The 19969-nt window shown below is 45.5% G+C and overlaps 1 protein-coding gene across 1 annotated transcript in view; it reads right to left on the bottom strand.

The window, feature by feature from the left end:
• LOC147710142 (E3 ubiquitin-protein ligase TRIM39-like) overlaps positions 1-13891 on the bottom strand; it is a 79610-nt gene extending 65719 nt beyond the window's left edge. Inside the window, exons 1-3 of the mRNA XM_086920834.1 lie at positions 13441-13891; positions 6135-6230; positions 2162-2392 (exon numbers count right to left, since the gene is read on the bottom strand). Of these exons, the coding sequence (XP_086776960.1) occupies positions 2162-2392; positions 6135-6230; positions 13441-13857 (744 nt within the window). The 5' untranslated portion in view covers positions 13858-13891. The remainder of the gene's footprint in view (positions 1-2161; positions 2393-6134; positions 6231-13440) is intronic.
• Between the last annotated feature and the right edge of the window lie 6078 nt (positions 13892-19969).

The following is a 19969-nucleotide window of genomic DNA, read 5'->3' on the forward strand; positions in this document are numbered from 1 at the left end:
TCCCTGCAGGAAGAGGTACAAGCAGAAGGAGTACTAGAAGAGTACCCTGCAGGTGGATGTAGAAGGAAGGGGTACTAGAAGAGTGCCCCGCAGGAGGAGGTACGAGCAGAAGGGGTACTAGAAGAGTGCCCTGCAAGAGGAGGTACAAACAGGAGGGGTTCTAGAAGAGGTCCCTGCAGGAGGATGTACAAGGAAGGGGTACTAGAAGAGTGCCCTGCCTGCTGGAGGAGGTACAAGGGGGGGGGGGCTACAAGGGTGCCCTTCTAGAGGAGGTACAAGAAGATGGAGTACTAGAAGAATCGCCTGCAGGAGGAGATACAAGGAGATGGGGTCCTAGAAGGGTGCCCTGCAGGAGGAGGTACATAGTAGGGGCACTAGAAGAATCGCCTGCAGGAGGAAGTACAAGAAGATGGGGTCCTAGAAGAATCGCCTGCAGGAGGAGGTACAAGAAGATGGGGTCCTAGAAGAATCCCCTGCAGGAGGAGGTACGAGCAGAAGGGGTACTAGAAGAGAGCCCCGCAGGAGGAGGTACAAGGAAGGGGTACTAGAAGAGTGCCCCACAGGATGAGGTACAAGGAAGGGGTACCAGAAGAATCCCCTGCAAGAGGAGGTATGAGCAGAAGGGATAGAAGAGTGCCGAGAAGGAGGTACAAGAAGAAGGGACACAAGAAGAGTGTCCCGCAGGAGGATGTACAAGGAACGGATACTAGAAGAGTACCCTGCAAGAGGAGGTACAAGAAGAAGGGGTCCTAGAAGTGTGCGCTGCAGGAGGAGGTACAAGGAAGAGGCACTAGAAGAATCCCCTGCAGGACAAGGTACAAGGAAGGTGTCCTACAATAGTGCCCTGCAGGATGAGGTACAAAGAAGGGGTACTAGAACAGCGCCCAGCAGGAGGAGGTACGAGCAGAAGGGAGACAGGAAGAGTGCCCTGCAGGGGAGGGAGGTACAGGCAGAAGGAGTACTAGAGGAGTCTGTGTAAGTGGAAGCCATCTAGGAAATGAGATCACAGCTGCCCGGGAAGAACAAAGACCTGTGACCTCCTCTTGTGCAGTTATAGACTTTTGAAGGATCTGCTTGTGTGAAGCTCCGGCCAGTTACTGGATTCATTCATCCCAACATGGGGTGAGCTGGTGGATTGAAGGGGCTGATATGGAGGGAGGCTCTCTGTCAGCCTGGGAGGGATGCTCTCTGTCACGCTGGGAGGGATGTTTTGGATGTTCTCTGTCACCATCATCTAGTGCCCTTTACATGGAGCTACTTCTCTGGAATCTTCTTGGCTGTAAACTAATCAACCTATCTGAGCAGAGCATCACTGTTAAAGTGACATCGCATGACCACAATAAAGAGGTTTATACCTCTAATCCCACCCTAAACCATATTGGTGAGGAATTTAGTTGCCGTTCAGGGTGTCAAGAAATACAGTCATAAATCACATTTCTTTTGCTGCTAGGCAGCAATTTGCAGACATTCATTTTGCACACTCCTTAATATAACCAAGGGCTACCCGTCATATTAAATTGTCACTAGTCTTCAAACGAAATAGTTTTCTATGGCAATCTCTATCTTTACCTGGGGTGACAAAAAAACAGTGAGCTGCCATTACCTATTCCAAATTCCTAGTTATAAAGCTGTTCATCCAAACAAGAGGTTTGGTGACCACCTACATCAAGAGAAAAGTAACCGCATTAGAAGAGAAATGTTTTCAAATTTCTTCGAAAAGGAGAAATTTGATTTCTTTCCAATTCTCTCAGGTGTTGTCTCTCATTAAGCGTTCCATTTCTATCTAACTTTAAACACATTTTGCTCCTTGGTCTTCATATATTATTTACTGTCACTGGAATTCCTTGGTGTAATGCATTCACCCTAATAGATAAAATGCATAAATATTTTGTATATAGATGGGTTATTAACTTGTATATCACGCTGTAACCGGTCCCTGTACATTTCACAGTTTGTACATTGAGTTGAGCTCAAAGCATCAAGTGGGAGAATGTAAATAATCCATGTCTGTATATCATGTGCGGCTCTCAGAGTGCGTGGGGTCACTGTGCATTGACCCAGCCAGGAGATCATATGTGTTCCGCTCATGCATTTAATAATGCACACAAAATATGAATATGTCACTTCCTTCTTCTGTTTTATTTCCCAAACAGTATCTCACCTTCAGGAGTTCCCACGCTGGCGCCTCACACTTCTTTTCTATCTCTGTTATCAGGGCCTTGAGAGAGGTGATTTGATTGGACAGTTTGGTGATATTTGCATTTTCTATCGTGGTCATTTTCTTCTCCATCTCCTCCAGTCTTCTGTGCAGTGCTTGCTCATTTTCTTTTAGAAGCTGCTGCAGCTTTTCAAACTCCGATTCAATTTTATTTTTCTCAATTCTTAGCTTGTTCTGTCAGAAGCAAAGAAAAGCTGGTTAGATAATAAAAAGCTTTCTACATCTTTAGAGTTGGAGTTCAGGAGGAAGGTGGTGGGGTCAAAAATCAGACCACTAATGTGCTTTTCCTCATTTCTGAACTGCAGCCTCTTACTACCTTCCCTTCTACCATCTTCTGTCCTTCTAACATTCCTGCCCTCCCCCTTCCCTGAGGCACCTCATGAACTGTAGAGAGGTCAGAATTCGTAAAGCTGCAGAGAAGCTCGTTCCATGGAGAGTGCAAGGAAGCGAACCCACTGCAGGCAGAGACACTCGATCCATGGAGCGAGTGCAAGGAAGAAAACCCACTGCAAGCAGGGACGTTCGATCAATGGAGCGAGTGCAAGGAAGAGAACCCACTGCAGGCAGGGACGCTCGATCCATGGAGCAAGTGCAAGGATGAGAACCCACTGCAGACAGAGACGCACGATCCATGGAGCGAGTGCAAGGAAGAGAATCCACTGCAGGCAGAGACGCTCGATCCATGGAGCGAGTGCAAGAAAGAGAACCCACTGCAGGCAGGGACACTCAATCAATGGAGCGAGTGCAAGGAAGATAATCCACTGCAGGCAGAGACGCTCGATCCATGGAGAGAGTGCAAGGAAGAGAACCTACTGGAGGCAGGGACGCTCGATCCATGGAACGAGTGCAAGGAAGAGAATCCACTGCAGGCAGAAACGCTCGATCCATGGAGAGAGTGCAAGGAAGAGAACCCACTGCAGGCAGGGACGCTCGATCCATGGAGCGAGTGCAAGGAAGAGAACCCACTGCAGGCAGGGACGCTCGATCCATGGAGCGAGTGTAAGGAAGAGAACACACTGCAGGCAGGGACGCTCGATCCATGGAGCGAGTGCAAGGAAGAGGACCCACCGCAGGCAGAGACACTCAAAGACCCAGATACGGCTGAAGTCAAAAGATGATGTAAAAGGTGGGCCAGGAAGTTTCATCCCATTTGGATGGAAGACATAAGATTTGGGGAGTGCGGGCTGCCCCTGTCCTGCCAGCACAATGGATGTGTTTGCCCAGATGGAGGCGCTGAAGGGGTGTCCTACAATGGCGCTCATTCAGAGTGAAGGGGAATCACTGATGTGGGAATTTTACATTCAAAATCATTAATTACCAGACAAATCAATGTTTCTGAAGGTAATTCAGGCATTTCTGTAAAAGATGAGTGAGGAGATTGGATAAACATCCTTTCCTATCCTAAGATATGAGGCTGTGAGTTATCATGTGAGGTATGTCACACTGTAGCTTAGAGCATGAGCCTGTGTGTTATCAGGTGAGGTATGTCACACTGTAGCTTAGATCAGGAGCCTGTGTGTTGTCAATTGAGGTATATCACACTATGGCTCACAGCTGGAGCCTGTCTGTTATCAGGTGAGGCATGTCTCGTCCCAGTAGGAATAGGAGGTTTCAGCAGTGGAGAGCGGTGCGTTTCTCTTGCGTCACCAAAAATTACTGGAGTCAGACATTTTATGGAGTCAGGTATGTCTCCACTGCTGGTAGGGGGTTGTGCTACTGTACGTGTCACTAGTTTACAGGTAGAGCGTTGTGCTCCTGTGATGTGACACCAGTCCTGGTAGTGTTGTGCTCTTGTATTGTGTCACTAGTCCCGGCAGAGGGTTGCACATCTTAGCTCTCTCCTTGGTAGAGGGTTGTGTCCTTGTATCGCCAGTGTTAATAAGGAATGTGTTCCTGTGTTGTGCAAAACTGTAATGTTATAGCTCCTTGAAGCCCAAAAGAGTACCTGTTTGGTGACCTGCAGTGGCGTGCCAAGCGTGCCCTCATAACCGAGATGACACTACTTCCTGTGTCCTAAGTTAGCCACCTAAAGTGGTGGAGGCAGCGTACCCAGTTTTGTGGAACATTAGTTATGACCAGACCTCTTTCTTGTGTCAGATGAAAGTACAATCTACTGTACTGCTTTGGTGTGAGCCCCAGACCCTTGCACTAACCTTCCATGTGCATGTCCAGTGCATGTAGGTACGGTGGATGTGCAGCACATGTGTGGTAATAGGAATCTCCAGGCCCAACTCATGAGGTCGCACACTGTATCGCACTCACTGCAGGGATCACCTAAACCTCATGTCCCTAGGTACGCATACACACCTGATCATGATCAGACCAGCGCACAAGATAGATACCCGTCAAATATAAATGGTAAATTACGGACAGTTGTTTTTGTTAATGTTAACAATACTTATGGTGATATATTTGCACGGTTAATATGATCTTGAGTTCCCACTGGGACATTGACAACGAACCACAATTCTATAGTATGTGTAATGCTGTTATTATATCCTTGTACCCCATCAATGTTCTATGTATATCTGTATGAAAGATATTATGTACACTCACTATTGTCAAGGATCTATGTACAAACCTCTGAAAAATCAGTAAATATTATTAAAACAAAAAAAGTGCACTAATTATTGATGAATAATGAGACTGTTGCAGGGAATCCTTGCAACGAGGCTTGAGCAGAACAGAGAATGCCCAAGGTCAGTGGCTGATGCTCAGCTGTGCCCATGTAATCTCTAGAATTAGAAATGCATTTGTCCTGAAGAAGGGAATGTACATGTCCTGAAACGTGTTAAGATTAGAGGGCATTTTGTTAGGATGAACTATTTGTGGGCTAAAACTCATCTACACAATGCTGGAGCTTCCATGCTCGCTTTATCACTTAGATGAACTCTGTTGGATGATCTGTGGTTCGAGGATGTATATACAATACCGTAGCAGGATTACATTGCTAAAACCTTGGTTTAGGAAGGGTCTTACACCAGTCTTGCTCAGTCTGATGGATGGATAGGTAACTCCAGATCCATACAGACACACACCCAGAGAGGTACACACTCATACAGATGTACACATTGATTTGCAGACTCACACACACACCTTGTACAAACTCACGGATGGATATCTTCGGTCCATGCATGCACAGACTCAGAGACACACATCCATACATATATATTCACTCCCAGATGGATATCTTCAGTCCATGCATGCATAGACACACATCCATACATATATACTGACACACAGATGCATATAAAATCTCACGGATGTATAACTCCAGACTTATGCACACATGTATTTGCACACTCACAAATGCCACCAGACCTTGTGATATACAAGCCCATAGGCAAGCATTCACATATGTAGGTACAAACTCACAGCCAATAAATCCAGACTAAAGCAAACACAACCCTCAAACATGCATGCATAAAGATAAGGACATGTTTTTGTATACTCTCGGGCTCCATATTTAGATATGAATATGCAGACACACACACATGCAGAATAAAAGGACAGATATAGGGACGCGCAAACATGCATGTACTCCCAAAGATAACTCCAGGACCATCCATACATGAACACATACTTAGACACGTACACCTAAGCGTGAACATGCTCAGATACTCCCAGACAGATATTGCCACACCACTGCACACATACTAACACACACCATGCACATGTGAGTATTAAGGTCAGAAGAGTAATACTTGATTTTATATTTTTCTAGGACGCGCCCTTGTCCGATTTCAGCGCCAATATCCAGGTGCAGTGACTCCGGTTAGAATATTTATTTGGTGGGGGACCATGACCCAGTCTGTAGTGTGAATCATCTGCCTCTGTGTGTCTTGTACTAAAGAGGCCACACAAATGACTGGGCACAGAGATATACAGACACACAGAACTCACTGCAGCCACTCACCCTCATGGTTTTATATTGATCCTCTTCCTTGAGTTTAGACTCCAGAAAATATACCTCCTGTTTCTTCAGGACAAGCAGCCACTCTTGAAGTTTCACCTGTAGGGATGAGAGTTCAACAAATAAAGATATGTAGAGTGTGGTCTTAATTGCAAAAAAAAGAGTCACTACAGTACCTGCCACACGTGCCCAGACTGTACTTACCAGTCATACATTAGTATTGCTAGTAGCAGCCACACAAAAGGGATTGTCAAGTCAGAGAATCTTATATAGCGCACATATCACCGGTAGGTCTCGTGGCGCATGCGGAGATTCCAGTGACTGAGGGTCATATTCAATTCCGTTATTTCTGATCAAGCAACCACGTTTTCAATTATTTGCGGAAACGCTGGTTATCCGCAATAGACAGAAGATGAAACAGCAGCTTGTTCCAGAGATGAGGGGCGAGAAAAGAAAAAGATCGACCCCCATTGCGTACGGTCCGGACTCCTAGTGGGGTAAGAAGAGATTTTGAACTGGACCTTAGTGTTCTTTCTGGCTGATATCTTTTGAGTTTTGTTCGCTAAATAACCAGGCCCAGTGCCATAGATACTTCTATGAGTTAGGCACAAGATTTTAAAATGACCTCTTGAAGCCAGTGGAGAAACCTCAGACTAGGGACTGAGGGAGATCTTGGAGGTAGATTTAGGATCAATCAGGCCGCAGTATTCTGCAAGATTTGCAGTTTAGAAAAGAGGTCTTCATTTAGGGAGGCTAATAAGGCATTCCCCCTAATCCATGCGGCTTACAATTAAGCCCTGGACCAGTGGCTTCCTGGCTTCAATAAGTAGACATTTAAAGATCTTACGTAGCTTCCGCAGGATTCCGTAACCAGTCCCCAGCACAAGATTGACATGATTTGTCATGGATAGGTTGTCAATCGTTATTCCAAGGTTGCAGACTGCTTGTTCTGGGGACGGGCATGGGCCCAATGCCCGAGGCCACCAGCTGCTAGACCAATACTCTTCGGCCCTGCCAAACAGAATAAACTATGTTTTACTGCTATTTAGCTGTAATTTGTTGTTGCCCATCCAGCTGTTAATGTAGGTCGGACAGTTTTTAAACCGGATCAATGTATTTGTAGGGTCAGGACCAAATGAGATCAACAGCTGAGTGTCATCAGCATATGACACTACCTCGAACCCATAAGACCTGATTATCCTGGCCAGCAGTGTTACACAAAGATTAAAAAGCATAGGGCTCAGGAGTGACCCCTGGGGAACTCCAATGCTTACTGGTCTGCTGCATGAGGCCAGGGAACCTAAATGCACAGTCGTGGGATGGTCCTTTAGATCATTTTTAAACCAGTCCGGAGCTTTCCCTCGGACCCCCATTATTAATCCTCTCTGTTAAATAAGACGTTTTAGCCTGTTTAATATTATTTAAATAGGTACGGTGGATTTCTGTATATTTGGTTCGATCTATAGTAGTTTTGGTTTTCCTCCAGCCGTTCGGCAGTTCTACTGGACAATTTCTCAGTTTTTATTAATTCTAATGTAAACCATGGAGATGCTTAGCCTTTAGTCTTGACCCTTGACATGGGTGCTACTGTGTTCAAAGCAAGAGTTATGGCCTCTTCAAAGGCCGTTGTTGCTTGATCTACATTATCTGTATGTAGTAAGGCTTGCGCATTAAAGTGGGTAGAAAAGGATGTAGGGGTGACTTTTCGCCAGGGCCTAATTAAGGCACAGTTATTATCCTGGCTAGTTATTGGAGCATCCAAATGAAAGCCACATTTTAGCAGATGATAATCCGACCAAAGTAGAAGTAGGGGTTGCTCAACTGTGAGTTTAGTGGAGTTGGTGAACTGTAAATCCAAGGTATGTCTGTCCTGATGGGTAAGACCTACTACCAATTGCTCCAGTCCTAATGTCTGTAGTTAAGTTACCAATTGGTCGGTATCGAAGTCCTGTGATAAATCTGCATGATAATTAAAATCTCCTATGAGAATGAAATTATTTGCGCCTAGAACATAAGGCGCAATGAATTCCAATAGAAGGTTTACAAAATTTGCTTTTTTGGCCTGGGGGCCTGTAAACTATAGCCCCTGTCCATATTACAGATGACTGGATCATAATTTTAAAAATAAGTATTTCTGCTTTGTGAGCACCAGCCCCAAGTATCACAGACAATGATGTCCCTTTTTAGGTCTCTCTGAGCCAACGCGCATGCGTTGCTCTGCGAGAGTTAAGTAAGGGGCTTTCAAAAGTGCTCCTAAAGGCTGCAGGCGGATGAGGTACAGTGCATGTGCGCCCGGCGCGCGCACCATTTGTCAGCCTGCAACCTCTGGGAGCACTTTCGCGGCCGCTTTGAAGTTCATCAATGTGCTCACCATTTGCTACCCCCTTCCTTATCCCACTTCCTGCTGGTTACTCTTGCCTCTCATCTGCTCCTTTTCTACGTTTTTCTATCCCCTCTGAGCCTCTTTTCACTTTTTTCTCTTACCTTTCGTTTGCTTTTTCGCCTTTCTGCAGCTCCGCTTTCCTGTGTACACAAATTACTCGATCAACGGATTCAAGATTTGCAGACAGTTACTTTTTTAGATTACATTGGACTGCAGAGTCTACTCGTACTGTGGACTGTGTTTAAAGTTATGGCTAGGAGTAACCAAAGGACGTGCAAAAACACCCACAAACTTGAAATCTTGCTAGTAGTCTAATCTATTGTGTGCACAGTTTTACATCCTGCAAAGCACATAACTACTGGTTCACGAAAGTGATATGCTTTGTTGGGATTGAACACCTCCCCTATGTCATTGGGTGTAGTGGATGGGATGGTTCCATGGGGAACAATTTGTGCACATTTGCCAAAGTTTCTCATGTGGATTGTCTATAAGGCTGAAAAATATGTAGCTAACCAGCAATGGGCAAGTCACGTGCACACGCACTCATTCCGAGGAGTATGAATGGAAAACTGCGATCATGGATGCACTTGCGTGCTCTTGGGTTGTTGTTTTTTGTGTGAATCAAAAAAATACTGGAAATCTGTACTGTTCCTATTGATAAAATGTTTAGTGTTTTTTACATTTACAAACTTTTAATAAACGGGTCCCTCTTTGCTTCTACCTTCAGTATAAACGGCAAATTCTACACTGGATTTAGGAATGTATGTATGTATGTATGTGTATGTCCATGGATTTGTTAACATGATGTTAGAGAAAATATTGCTAATCCGTGGCTGCTGCTACTTAGTTGTGAAATCTTTACTGCTTTGAATTGCCGGTTCGATACAAATGCATATTTGGGATGTTTTCAGCCTATTATGTTAACTTCTGAATGGTGGCTACAAAGCCCCGCAGCGCGGGGGATGGGGGCTCCAAGCGCCAGAAGCCCTCTCAGCACAGCACCCAGGCCTGAGAGCTTGAGTGCGTCCGGAGGGGGGCCTCTCAAAGTATTTTGCAGGGGGGGGTCCGCCCTCAAGTTTCATTACGCCACTGCTACAAACTGCTCTATAGTGCAGATTATGACCATGCCAATTTGTATATTAGGAGGTTGAAACACCAGCGCCACAGTCCGCGTGTAAAGAGCGGAGGAGACAGATTAAGTTAAATACTTATTTATTTAATAAGCAGTAAAAGACCCACTGGTGCTAGAGTAAAGGCATCTATTCAGATCAGCTCCAACCGCTTCTCTGAAGTAGAACCAAGACTCACAAACAATTGCATTCCATATTGCATACATAAGAATCTATGTGATGTAAGAGAACTACAATTCCAAAGAATAATAGAAGAAAACTCCAATAGACATAGAAGACATATACCACACCGCGCTACAGTAAAATGTCAGTGCTTCAAGGGGGTCCTGCTAAAACTGCATTTCGGATTAACATTCGATTCTCTTATTTACGCTTCATTTTAATGTCTGATTTGTTTTGCTTAAACAGTTCAGTTTGTATTTAGTTAGACTGTGTAACATAGCGCTTGAAAGGCTGCGCCCCTCACACTGACCGGTGTGAGTACTTACTGACCCAAGGGGACAGTGACAGCTCTGCTGCCAGTGACATCTACCAGCCTCTCTCACACAGTGTCTGCCCATCTCTCTCTCCCTCCCTCTCTAGCTGTTCATCTCTCTTATTCATCCTGTTTCCCGCTCGCTTTCTCTTACTCCCTCTCTTTTGGTCACTCTTTCTCTCTTTCACATAGTCTTGCTCCTGCGCACATGTGTGTCATGTGTGTCTTTCTTCCTCTCATCTTTCTTCTCTTCTGCTTTCTCTATTTTCTCTTTAACTCTTGTCTACTTTCTCGTTCTCACCTCTCTCTTCATTGCTATTTCTCATTCTTTCTTTTTTTCACTCTCCCACCCTCCATCCCTTCCTCTCTCCCTCCTTTCCACCTCCCTACTGCTCTCCCTCCCACCCTCTCTGTCCCTACCTCTCTGTCCCTTCCTCTCTCACTCTCTCCTTCCCTTCTCCTCTCCGTCTCTTTCTCTCTCCCTCACTTCTCGCTTCTAGCATTCAACTGCCTCGGATCGTGTGTTAAATATTTATAAGGTGAAAGCACGCACAAGTTGCAGTAAAGCGTGCCTTCTCCAGTGATTGAGATAGTATAAGAGGTTCCCACATTCCCTCTTCTCGTTTGATTAAACTGCAGGTACTGAATGTATCAATGAGGTGTGGGATCCCTTCATGTTAAATTGCATCTCTTTCCAAACTTCCAAACACCTCTGGCAAAACACCTTTAAGGTCCCAGAGGCGAAACCTATTGAATTTGAATTGAATTGAATTTAAAATATTTATAGAGCGCAACATTCACCTGGCGGTTTCTTGGCGCTGTGAAGGGAGGGTACCAGAGGAGAAAGATGACAACCACAAACTCAAAAAAAGTGGAAGCAGTTTTACAGAGAGAAAGCCTGCTTAAAAAGAAAAGTTTTAAGGTCTTTCCGGAAGGGAAGATAATGCGTGGCCGATCTTAGATAGTCAGGGAGAGAGTATTGGCTATGCCAATGCTTGTTTGTACCGGTTCTTGCCTAGAAGGATCAGAATCCCTGGTCCATGGAAACAAGCTTCCTCACTGGCACTTACTGCTCCTTGACATTGTGCACACATTATGCCCAAAGCATGGAAGCATTTAGACGTGACACTAGAGAAGAAAGGTTGTCCTAGAGACATTATCAAACATTCGAAAACAATACAGAACCAAGTGAAAATATCTAAGCTACCACGTTTTATAAACACAATAACTGTGTATGCAGCCCTGACAAAGCCACACTCCAACTGGTCGACAACACCCTCCTCCTTAACTACAAGAATGACCCCTGACCTCCTGGACCTCTCTGCAGCCTTCGACACAGGCCAACAGCTGGCCCTGATCAACGCACAAAAAACACGATGGGATTCTAAGACACTGTCTTGAAATGGTTCACATCCAACCTCACCAGCTGACACCAGTTTATGCAAATAGGTTCTATACAATCACAAGCATTCCCCGCCTCCTACGGAGTAACACAGGGCTCCATTGTAGTGGTTGCTTTAATTTACTCGTGCGCATCGCGCAGTGTGTCGCGCGATGTGCAGGGATTCACTTGTTATGATTTGATTGTACGGCCACTCGTGATGTGGTCGCATGCTGTATTGTTATTTGATTATACACCCTGGTGCGATGTGCTCGTTTGGTGGTTATCTCCAACGTATCTTCAGTCATCGTTGGGGTTGGCCACTAGAAGGAAGCATCACGCATCGGGTGGAGTTTAACTTTATAATTGGAAATAAAAGCCAATTATATCTCTACTACTTTTCCTGTGGATTCGTTATCATAACATTTTGGCGACGATCAGGAGTAAACTCCACAATACCCGCGCAATATTTTTATCAAATTTTCGATCATACCTTGCAAGTTTCATTGTGAAGTTCGACGTGAACGTTCTGATCATCAAGGTATGTCGATATTAATTTTATGTGCGATTGACTTTTAATGCAAGCGTCAGGATTGGCTTAGAATTCAAGCTTCAGGATTGGCCATTATTGACTGTTTTTTTTCTTCCATGTTCACGGATTGGTCATTAAAATCCTATGCTACCTCACAAATTTAAAGATTGGTCAAATCGTCTTTTAGCCCATCTTATGACTCAGCGCTGATTCGTCAGAAGATTTGAAAGGCGTTTCATACAATCTGTATGACGATCGGTTAATCCAGTGCATTAACCAACCACGCACATGTTTCCTTGGTGTTCGGAAACAATCATAGGTGCGTTATTCCATTTGGAGTTTCTTCATTACAGCGCATTTCTTCAGCGATGCGCACGCTTTCATAAAGAAAATCCACTACGGTAAATATTATTTATACCACATTGTTTCAGCGATGCGCACACTTTGAATACTTTAAATTACTATTTCTTCATTTTGAAATCTACACAGGTTTTGCTCAACGTTATATCGATGTCCAAACGGCGGGACTGCTAGTAGCAAGAAGGGAACCAGCGTGGACCGAACTACCTCTAACACTGAAGCCCAGGACTGAACTTGAAACATGGGCCGGAACTGAAATTTTGTCCCGCCGTTTGGACATCGATGTAACGTTGAGCAAAACCCGTGTAGATTCCCTTTGACTTATTAAGGAGCATAACCGAAGATATACGCTGTGACATTGTATTAAAATCTGAGTTCCTCGTACCTGGGACCAGTAACTACTTCATTTTTTCGAACTTCAACAAAGATTTAAGAGTAATCCTTCACGGACGTGAAAACACCAGTTCGGTTCGTCTGGACTATTATATCCAGCTACATCGTGTTGGACGAAACATTCCGGACACGTGATTTTGACATTAAAATTACAGATTTCTTTTGACGCCTTGAGAAAGTCGCGGAACGCGACGAAACACGTGTCGGCTGTGGCTGCGTCAATATTGGGACTAAGAAACATCTGTCAAGAATATTGTTGGCTGAACAGATTTCACTGGAAGAATTTTTGTATTAAAAACTTTAACTGGTTGTGCTCAACCAGTCTTTAAAACATCTGTTGTTGTGCACTGTCTAAATGTTAAAATTGATTAACATATAGGGGGGTTCCCGCTATATATATGCGATTACTGTTGGGTGGCACAGTATAAAGACATTGAGCACACAGACAAAGAGAAGAGATTCGAATTGACTCCCTTGCAAACATAGCTGAGGTGCTGGCTAAAATATACCACTGCCGCCACATTTACGCGCACACATAGCTCGTGCTCTCAGGCTGCCTCCTTGATGGGTTTCACAGAGGGCTTTGTGTTCCCTGAATTTCCACAGACAAACCCTGTGGTCTTCACTTGTAGTTGCAGAGAAACCACACACATACCTTGTGCTCCTTTGCAGCCTCCTCTATAGGACTTGCTGAGTGAGTTTTATGGTCGTTTGACTCCTGGCACACCAAACATATCATCCTCTGATCCTCTGCACAGAACAGCCTCAGTTTCTCGTCATGTTTCTCACACAGATTCTCCTCCGGGGGCTTCACGGGGGGCAGATGAAGCTGTTTTAACATTTCCACCATGTTCCCCAGTTGTCTGTTGGGTCGGAGGTTTTTCCCAGAAGATATTTCCCTGCACTGTGGACAGGGGAAGTTTCCATCTCTTCCCTCCCAGCTCTGGGTGATGCAGGAGCGGCAGAAGTTGTGTCCACAATCAATAATCATCACCGGATCCTTAAAATATTCCAGACAGATGGAACAAGTGGCCTCTTCCTTTAGGCTCCCGAGCTGAGCTGCTGCCGCCATGATGCAGAAATGCAGGAAGTGAAGGTAAGTTTCATTTCTCTCTCTTTGTGAAGTGGGTGTGTCTGTGGTGCGTCTGCCCCTCTCTGTGTGCAGTGGGTGTGTCTGTGCGTCTGTCCCCTCTCTGTGCGTCTGTCCCCCTGGCTGCGCTGGGACTTCCGGGTTCATGCTACAGTCACATGGCAGAGCACTGACTCCTCTGCTGCCTGTGCTTTATTTATAGGTTCGACACTTTCTCAGCTAAAATAAAGTCAACTTTGTTTTGTTTTGGGATTCTGTAAGTGCCATAAGCCGTCACCTAAATACGATTTTCTGTAAAATCTTTTTTTTTTAAATGTTGATTATAATAATTGTTTAAGAATTGCACAGACAGCTTTAAACTTTTTGGTCAATTTCTCACTGCATTTGCTATTTTAGGTTTATGTTTCAAAGCCTGTCAAATACCTTTTATTGCTGCATTTTTAACATGTGTTCCAGCCCTGCATACAAATACTAGCCAGGCCAGTAAATGACCTGGCCGTGTAAAGGTTCACTTGCTGAGGCCTTTACAGGAACTGTTTTATGTTTGAGGGAAGATTGTAACCTCTGCCTGTGATTAACTGTTCTCTTGACAACAAAATAGAGGAGGCAGGGATGCATAGGGGATCCGGAGGGGATCCAGAGGGGATCCGGAGGGGATCCGGAGGGGATCCAGAGGTGATCCAGAGGGGATCCAGAGGGGATCCGGAGGGGGTCCAGAGGGGATCGGATTTAATCAAAAGAGGACCCCCCTCGTGCGCTAGAAGAAGAAAGCTGATGATCAAAGGCCTGTAGGGTCGGTGCCCAATAATAAGGTCTCAACAGAAACAACAAACATGGACACCCCAGGCAGAGGGACAGAGACTCGCCCTATATTCATTGCACACCCACAATGGGGGCAGAACAGTAATCAAGAGGGGGGAGAGGAAGGGAGACCAAAACAGGGTGAGAAGAAGTGAGAGAAAGAGTGAGGAGAAGGAGGTGCATCTGCGCCAGTTACACAAGGAGAAAGACACTCAAAATGGGGAATAAACAAAAGGAAGAAAGACTAAAAGATGGAAACATTAAAGGGAAGAAGGAAGAACAGGAAAAAGGTATAAAATGTCCCATAGTTAAGCGTGAAAAATCTGTTTTTGCCTCCAGAGTATGAAGACAACATTAGCAAAGCAAGCATTGGTAAAACCAAGACAGGACACAAAAAGCTTGAGTGGACTCCATCTCCAGGTCAACTTGAAACAAATGAGCAGAAGTGCCTGCCTCTACAGCGTTGCAGCTTTAAGATTAGCTGCAGAGAAGTAAACACAGAGGTAGAAAGCCAGTGCTTTGCCCTCTTTCTCCTTGTTATCAAACAAACCCACAGCACAATACCCACGAACGCAGCTGGCGAGGTGCTGGGCGTGGACGAGAGAGAGTGTTCCGGCACTAGGTCAGTCTTTTCTGCAAGGAATGGTCACTGCCAAACAGTACATTGTATTCAGATTGCATTAATATAGCGCTTCGGACAGCCAGCGAGGCGCTAAAGCAGACCGAAGTTAGACTGGAAGTGAACAGGGCCACGTGCTGCACAAAGAGGGGGAGTTCATAAAAAGAGGGGCCAGAGTTGTTTGGGTTGAACAAGTTAGGAAAGAGGGGGGGGTCACTTTCCTCACCACTCACAATATACTTACTACCACCGGCAGCTCTCGCGGGACAGCGCGTGCTGCACCTGTTCAACACAGGGTACATCACAAGGCTGTTTTCAGTGCACACCCCCTCAAAAACACGAACCCCCGAAGAGGGCCCATGAAGAGCAGTGAGAGGCCATTTCTGTTTCTCTCTGTGTCACAGACACTTCTAACTGCTGCTTCTCGCTTGGTTCTGGTAAACGAGGTCTCCTGTCTATTTCCCAAGGAGGAATAATGTTTGCCCATTAGCAGGAGGTGGTGGTGGTATTTGCATGTGAAAAGAGGTCTGTGTCCTCTCAATCTCTGGGCTGTTTAACCCATTATTGCCTGCAGGAAGAAAGGCAGACAGGAAGGAGTTAAGGCGTATTTTGCATTTCACAAATCTACCAAGTGCCACTAAGACACAAGATGCCATCCCTGGCTTTTTAGTCAACAGAATGTTGCATTGTGGGTCTTGTAGTTTTGCTTTTAGAAGTTTCATTATGGACTCAAACCCCGCACTCAGGGTGCTGTTGGCTAAAATGACAGAATTGGCTATATGTCAACTATGTTTTAAAACTTTACAGTCATGTAGTCCTTTTTAAAAATCACTTGCTTTATATCTAAAACCAAAAGTAAACACTGCACATATATGTGCAAGGTTTCACTCACATCATACACTAAAACAAGCATTGGTAATGTGCAATGTTGTCTCCTATATTTAGTTGAAGGTTTAATGCCGAGCTTCACTTCACAAGAAAGGTACAACATAGACAGTCACAGCACAACCTTCGCAAAACACAAATACGTTACAGGCAAGTGGCAGTAGGAGAAGGAACATCACATGGATCTGTCACCCATGCAGGACAGGCACAACACAGAGAGCTAACACATTAACGAGGGAACAAGAGATGCTTAAAGACAGTGAAAAGGAGGCACTGTGAAGACAAGTAATTGCCAGCAGCACACTGTTTGGTTAAGCTGGGAAGCTGGGATTGAAACTAGGACTAGGGCCATATTATCAAGAACGGGCGATAACATTATCGCCACTTTAGTTGCAGGAAACTGCTGCTAAAGCGGCAAGAAGGGGCTTGATAATATGCCCTATAGAATTCCAATAGAAGCCCAGGTTTGATGTCGATAATCTGGCCCCAGGATAACATGGCCCAGGTTTCCTGATACAACAATGTGCAATCCAGATTCTGGGTGGATATCAACCTCTTTCCCCTTCAGCCCTGATTGCATTAGTTAGGGCATTCAGGTTGTGGGTGCTGCCAGGGTTCACACACTATGGGACCAGACCCAATCATTGGTATGGCGCATACCCATCAGGTGGTTACACCCAGGGCCCACCTGGTGTAAGATAAGTATTCTGAAAGTGTGATAGGTTTGTGCCAGAGGCAAGTACTTAAAATCCTAGGGTAAGAAAATCCTAAATTCTGGATTGGCGTGGATACAGGAAATGGAGTACTGTGTTACAGTGTCGTAGCTTGCCTTGAAAAAGCCCTTGGCCCGCTGGCCTTTTGGGTGAAACACATATCGGCTGTTCTTGTGTTCACTTGCATTTGAATAAAGAAGAAACTTCTATAAACACAGTACTCCATTTCCTGTATCCACAGCACCAATCCAGAATTTAGGATTTCCTTGCCTTACCATTTCAAGTACTTACCTCTGGCACAAACCTATCACACTTTCGGAATACTGATTTCATCAGTGACTCCCGGAAACAAATCTGTTTTTGTCTCCTATGAAAGGCCTTTATTACTGCTACATATGGAGCAACTTTATAGTCTATTAAACCATATATAAGAAAGGATTTAGTACAGTGCAGTTCTTGAACTGAATTATTTCAAGGTGCTTTTAAACATATGATCATTCAAAAGTAGGTAGATGGAAAAAAAGTAATTTCTCAAGGTCACACAGGTTGGCCAAGCTGGGAAGATGTGATTTAAGCCATTGTCTCTGGGTCACGGCCCCACTGCTAGTTTTGCCCAGGGACATATAAAAGGCTCTGACTGATTGGAGCATGTTAGGCAAGGGCATTCAACATATCCTGGTATTTATAAGATGGGGCAACAACAGTGAAAACCTCCTTTGGGAGAAACGAGGTTGTTGGTTGACTGGGGTGGGAGCCCTGGTCCAGCAATAGCCACAGTCCCTTTCTGGGTGAAGCACAAAAAGTCACTAAAGTAAGCTGTGCTTAACTTCGTGTAGCTTGGCACAAAAATCAGTCAAGCTTTACTTAGAGGCAATGTGGAAAATATTTATGTTGCACACAAACAATATTAAAGTGAAAACCCAAACGAAGAAAAGTCCTAAACCAGTTTATTAACATAGAAAATATTTTAAAAAATGATTTGACACCAAAATGACAAAATCCAGTCAGTGGAACCAGAGCTATTATTTTTTAATGTTTAAGGTTCAAAATAGCGCCTAAAAGATCAAAGGGCCAACTGTGGACTTACAGCAGCACGAGACCGAATCAAAGTAGGAAGTTAACGCCGACTGCGATGCAGTGTTGCTCAGATAAAGCAATTGGATTGGCCTGGTCAGCGCTTACCTTTTGACTTTAAAAACTTCTTGAAGAAAAATGCCTGAGAAGGTACATTTCAGCAGGGCAAGGCAGCAGGTGGTGTTTGAGGAGGAAGCGTCATCGTCAGATAGCCTTAGGTTGAAGCTGCAATGAAAATGTCTACGTTCGGACATGGTCGCCGAAATGGAAGTGAAAGATTTCTAGTGTGACGAATGGCTGTAGCCAAAGACAGTTACACGGATACCCCTGTGGCGCAGGATCGCTGAAACAAATTTGCTGCTGCGGAGAAGAACGCAGTGGGAGAAGCCGCTAAGTATATCCGACCAGCGATGCACCTCGGGTGGATAGGCAAGCAGTTTGGTCCCGGTCTCCTCCTAGTTGTCAGATCACTTTTTGGCCACATTTTGTACAAGTCCTCAGTTTTGACAATTGGCTGTCTGGGCACCTTTCACACCATAAACAAGGGTCCAGGACTGGTGGGACACCACTTGGGGGTTTAGGGCTCACTTAGGCTGGACCCAGGTGCAGGTTAAAGATGGTGGGAGCCTTTTATGTCCCTGTGGCTCTGAACAGGAGATTAGTAAATTAGCCCTTGGAGTCACTTCTCGTAGTCCTGGGTGCAAGTGAAGATGCGAGCTGACCAACAGGACTCACCTGTGAGTTTTCGACGCAGGCTCCAGGCAGCCAAGCACACTTTTCAGCTACAGCAGCAGTCTAGCATAGTGCACAGTAGCAGGCAGTCCTTGGAGAGTCCTCACGCAGATCCAGTAGTGAACTGAAGAGTGGGTCTGAAGGTCCTATTTTTAGGTCGAGCCTGAGCCAATGCACAAGCGCTGATCTGGCGATCTGTTGTGGGTATTGTACCGAGGAGAAGCCCCGCCCATATTTTTCATTGGCTTGTGTCTTTGTCCTTTGTAAATGCTGGCGTTTGATTCCTTAATAGGCTTGTTAGTCCCTCCTTAGTAGGGCCATGTCGTCATTTGTATCCTCCCATGGCTACTGGCCCCTTTACATGGTTGTTACACAATATGTGAACTTTTTCTTCATTGAGCCACTTTTATCGCACGCACACTTGAAGATACCTTGCTCCACCCTCGACTTCCTTGGCCCTCCTCTATCCCTCGTTTGGTTCTTTGTGCCCTCTGTGTGACTGCCCCTTTCCGTTGTCCCTCCTTCCTCCTATCCAGTTATCCTGTCTGTCCTCCATGGCCTCGCCTCTCTTCCTCAGCCCCTCCTCCTCCTCTCTACATCTGTGGACTGGGCTGTGATGGCGCCCGTCCGGCCCCGGCTGGTGGTTCCCTCTGCCCCCCCGTCACGGCCTGGCCTCTTCCTTTGCTCAAAACCACCGCAGAGCGTCATGTTTTTCCTGGTTATTGTGTGCAGGAGAGGTGAGCAGTGGGCGGCGGGGTGACGGACGGAGCAGGAGAGGTGCCACTGTTCGGGCAAAGCCTGGCCTAGTGTCCGAGGGAGGACAGCTGGCGGTCTCTGCAGAGGTAGGTGACTGCCTCCATGGAAGGACCGGCTCGGGCCTGAGGTACTGCCATCTGTTACAAGTGTAGTGACCCGGGGCCCCAGGTGTATGTCTGTACTGGAGTCTCGGTGTGCTGTCGAGTTGAGCAGTCACTTGGCGGGTCTCAGAGCACTCTGCTCCGAAGTCAAAGTCTACGTGTGCCCCTGTATCTGAAGGTTAGGTTTGCTTGTGCCCTCATTGGAAGTACTACTCTGTGCACTGCTATAATGTGACTTATTAATGCCAAAGCTTCACTGCTATAGCAATACATATTTTTGAATTTTGAAGTGACTTTATCATATTTTACATGATGTGTTACCTGATTTACATCGCAAACAGTTTCAGGGCTCGGCTCGTACATGGGCTCTAAAGTGAGGGGGCCTCCCTGCACGGTACTTAGGGGGCCCCCCT

This window comes from Lissotriton vulgaris, chromosome 5 (assembly GCF_964263255.1).
Source record: "Lissotriton vulgaris chromosome 5, aLisVul1.2, whole genome shotgun sequence".
In the NCBI taxonomy this organism is placed as follows: domain Eukaryota; kingdom Metazoa; phylum Chordata; class Amphibia; order Caudata; family Salamandridae; genus Lissotriton; species Lissotriton vulgaris.